This window comes from Semicossyphus pulcher, unplaced genomic scaffold (assembly GCF_022749685.1).
Source record: "Semicossyphus pulcher isolate SPU_LCO1_2020_fin unplaced genomic scaffold, fSemPul1.0.p SCAF_13, whole genome shotgun sequence".
Lineage (NCBI taxonomy): Eukaryota > Metazoa > Chordata > Actinopteri > Labriformes > Labridae > Semicossyphus > Semicossyphus pulcher.
This window is the reverse complement of record NW_027211637.1, coordinates 9,950,396-9,953,820: the sequence shown is the minus strand read 5'-3', so window position 1 is coordinate 9,953,820 and position 3,425 is coordinate 9,950,396. Positions and strand designations below refer to the sequence as shown.

Here is a 3,425-nt window from a genome sequence, read left to right as displayed (position 1 = left end):
AAAAACCAGGATCAGCAGACACTGAGAGTCACCTTGGTGAAGCTTAACCTGATCTTCCTGATCCAACAGTCTTTATGCAGCTATACTTGTAATAATAGTTTACTCAGTATAAAGATATTGCCTGCTCTATGTAAAGTGTCATGAGACAAATTCTGTTGTGATTTGGCACTATTGAAAGTAATAGAACTTAATCAAAACATTTACAAGACACATTATATTGATTAAATGTATTTTATTGAATACATTTTTATTGTGATGTTGTTGTTATTAAGACTCCTCTGGTGGGCTTACAGGATCTGTAAAAAGAAAAACAACAACAAAACCATTAAAAGATTCACTTGAGAAAGATATATGAATGTTACAGGAAGATGGACAAAACAACATTTAAACAGACAATTTTGCTCAAGCCAAGAACCCTTGTAACATTTGGATGAGATGATTAGCTTTTATAAGATTTGCTTAAGCACTAACATGCTGTATATATACTGTATTTACTTATACACTGTACCTGCATCACTGGTTTTACTGCCCTACACTGCATTCTGAATAAAGTTTTGATTTAGACCAAAGGGTATAGGGTGAAACTGGTATTGTAATCACTTACATTCACAAAGGTAAGCCACCTCTAGGTACTTGACAATACCGTTACAGGTGTCTCCAAACTCAGAGTTGCTTGCTTTGATCACACAGCTGTTCTTCCCATTGCAGCTGTAGAGGCAGTGTGAGATACGAGTGAACACAAGCTTGAATGTGCACTGAAGCACATGACATCTGGATGTTATTGAGAGCAGCTGTCACTGTACTGCAGTTAAAGTAAAACACACTGATGGTTTGATTTAAAAAGCCTGTCATCTTAGGTAAAAGTGTGGGAAAGAGTTGGTTTTTGTACCTTTCAGCTACTTTGCTAGTGGGGCCTGAGCAGTCGGTATTTGCGGTTTGTGAGGCCACACGTTTGTAGGAGCAGGTGGTTAGGTCATGTCGTCCATAGTCAGCACTGTGGACAAATATAACCTGCCCTTGATCTGACAAGAGGAGGAAGACTTGTAAGTAGTGATGATGCCATTAAAAATACAATATGCTCATATCTTTCATATTAATAAACCATACAGAGAAGAGGACATGTGATCTTACCACACTGCAGGTGTGCAAAGGAGTGCTCACATGTAAAGAAGTGATCTGTGAAAATAACAACATTCACATTATATTTACATTTTTGGCCTCTTACGTGCATATTAATTCAAAAATCATACCTTGTCTTTTTATTGTCTTCTGTAATTTAGATCACAGGACTTAAATGTAGCCCACTTCTGACCAAAAGACATCATGGCAACACTTGTTGTTTGAATCATCATAAGCAATCCAAGCATGGCCAAAAGCCAAAAACATATACATCTCAAATGAAGACAAGTAAATGAGCAACGTATTTAAAAAAAAACGTAACCTACAATCCTGAAAATAAAAGAAAGGAAATGCAGACTAACGAGCTGGAAGGCATCTGTGCTTGGTCTGCAGGTATTTGAAGGTGTCACTGCATGGATCATTTGAGGAGAAGTCATGTGGGCTTATTTCACATACTGTTTTTCCATTACACCTGCAGGGAGTAGACAGACCGCGTGATTGAAGCAGAATGGCAACAAATCTGAAATACAATACAGAGTTGTGTGTCCTCGTTCTGTGTTGAATAATTTCCCAAATTCATAACAATACAATTATCCCTGTATAATTGAGATGATGTAACGTACACTGTTCGTTTTTTAAAGATGGTCAAGCACAGAATATGGAAGCATGGGATGAAAGACCCAAGCTGCTTGTACTGCTTGTAATACAAATGTTCTTTTTTTTTATGTGGTTAAATGTTTTGTTTAATTTTAAATCAGTGTTTCGGACAAAGTTGATGTTAAAGTTAAATAAAATGTGCAATCTCATAGGACAGTATATTTCACATCAAATGTCCTGTTTCCGCTTCATTAATGCTGCATACTAGTAGCAGAGCCATGGCATTTCATTAGACTAAACATATAAGGCCACACAAGCAACATAAGTGTAAGACCAATAACAAAAGTACGTACCGTGTCTTGATAGCAGAGACAGTGTCTGCCAGAGAGCATTCTGTATTAGCAATCTGTTGTGGAGTTTTACCCTCACTGCAGGTCTCAGTGTCTGCACGGCCGTACAGTGCTGTCTGTAAATCGATCACTCCAGACTCTGTTTCACAGCATAGGCGGAGAAATTAAGGAGAAAATGTGGTGTTGAAAAATTTTATTATTAATAGAGAAAACAATTCCCTCAATTTGATAATTGTTTTTGCTCCCAATCAACACATTCTGAACTGTACTGAAAAAAACATCATAGCAAATGATCAACTGATTCTGTTCAACTCTAACTCAATCACACAGTCAGACAACAAAAAAAGAAACAAAAAAAACACACTGACTGACCAAACCCCAAAATAAACTTAAACACTGCTGTGGACAGATAGTTTGAGGAATGATTAATATATATATATAATATAATAAAAAATCATTAATTAGGACTCATACCACAGCTCATGCGATGGACAGTGTTGCCTTCACAGGTGGTAACTAGGAATTCGGAGTGACCTAAAAACAAATATGAAAGCATTAGTTCAACAAAAAGGCACAGTGATAAAAATGTATTCAAGAATCGCTATATTATTACCTGAATTTACAAGCAGACAGGTTGCTGCCAGCACTGAAAGAGAAACAGCACCGTAACATGGTTATTCAGACAGAACAACAGAGCATAGAACATACACTGCATTTTTATACTATGCCTTAATGACTCAAGCTACAAAAGTAATGTTTTGTTCTTTTGCAAGATCACAAATCCAATATTTAAAGGTCCTTAAAGTATATAAGGCCATCTGTTTTTTACCACGGTCATCCGTATACTCACAGAGTGTGGTGCTGTAGCCGAGCATGGTCCTACAGGAACCAGATGGAGTAAGCAGTGGAACTGATGGTGGGAGAGGAAGCCCTCAGTATTTATGTATTTGGATCCAGGGCAAAATGTGCCTATTGCTCAAAAACTGACTCTAATGGCTCCTATTCAATTTGGCTTCATTGCAAAAATTCCAAAATGGAACAATTACACAATCCCATGTGGTACGGCCAAGATCCAGTATGCAGTTTTTTAAGGACAGACTGTAAACACCAGAGCACTTTGAAATCTTTATGGAATAAGGCAAAGGGTACACACAAGCAAAGAAGGAAACAAACAATGAAGGGAGCTTAGAGGAGCAGCACTCTGATATAATGGCTATCAATGAAAATAAATCTAAATTTACTATTTTATAATCCCACTTTTAAGACCAGTTTGTATGTGTATTATTTTCACATACAATGTAAACAATATTGTTTTTAGTATGAACAAGAACGAGCATTGTGCTGTTGTTTTTATTGACT

General features: G+C 36.8%; 1 protein-coding gene across 1 annotated transcript; it reads right to left on the bottom strand.

Annotated features, from left to right (window-relative positions):
* Nucleotides 1-217: 217 nt before the first annotated feature.
* Nucleotides 218-2,966, bottom strand: LOC138589587 (L-rhamnose-binding lectin SML-like). The gene is made up of 9 exons (XM_069659949.1): nt 2,917-2,966; nt 2,680-2,712; nt 2,541-2,600; nt 2,070-2,205; nt 1,482-1,591; nt 1,132-1,176; nt 890-1,022; nt 605-708; nt 218-296 (listed from the first exon to the last, which is right to left on the bottom strand). The coding sequence occupies exons 1-9, from the start codon at nt 2,939-2,941 to the stop codon at nt 268-270; spliced, it is 675 nt and encodes a 224-aa protein (XP_069516050.1). The 5' UTR covers nt 2,942-2,966; the 3' UTR covers nt 218-267.
* Between the last annotated feature and the right edge of the window lie 459 nt (nt 2,967-3,425).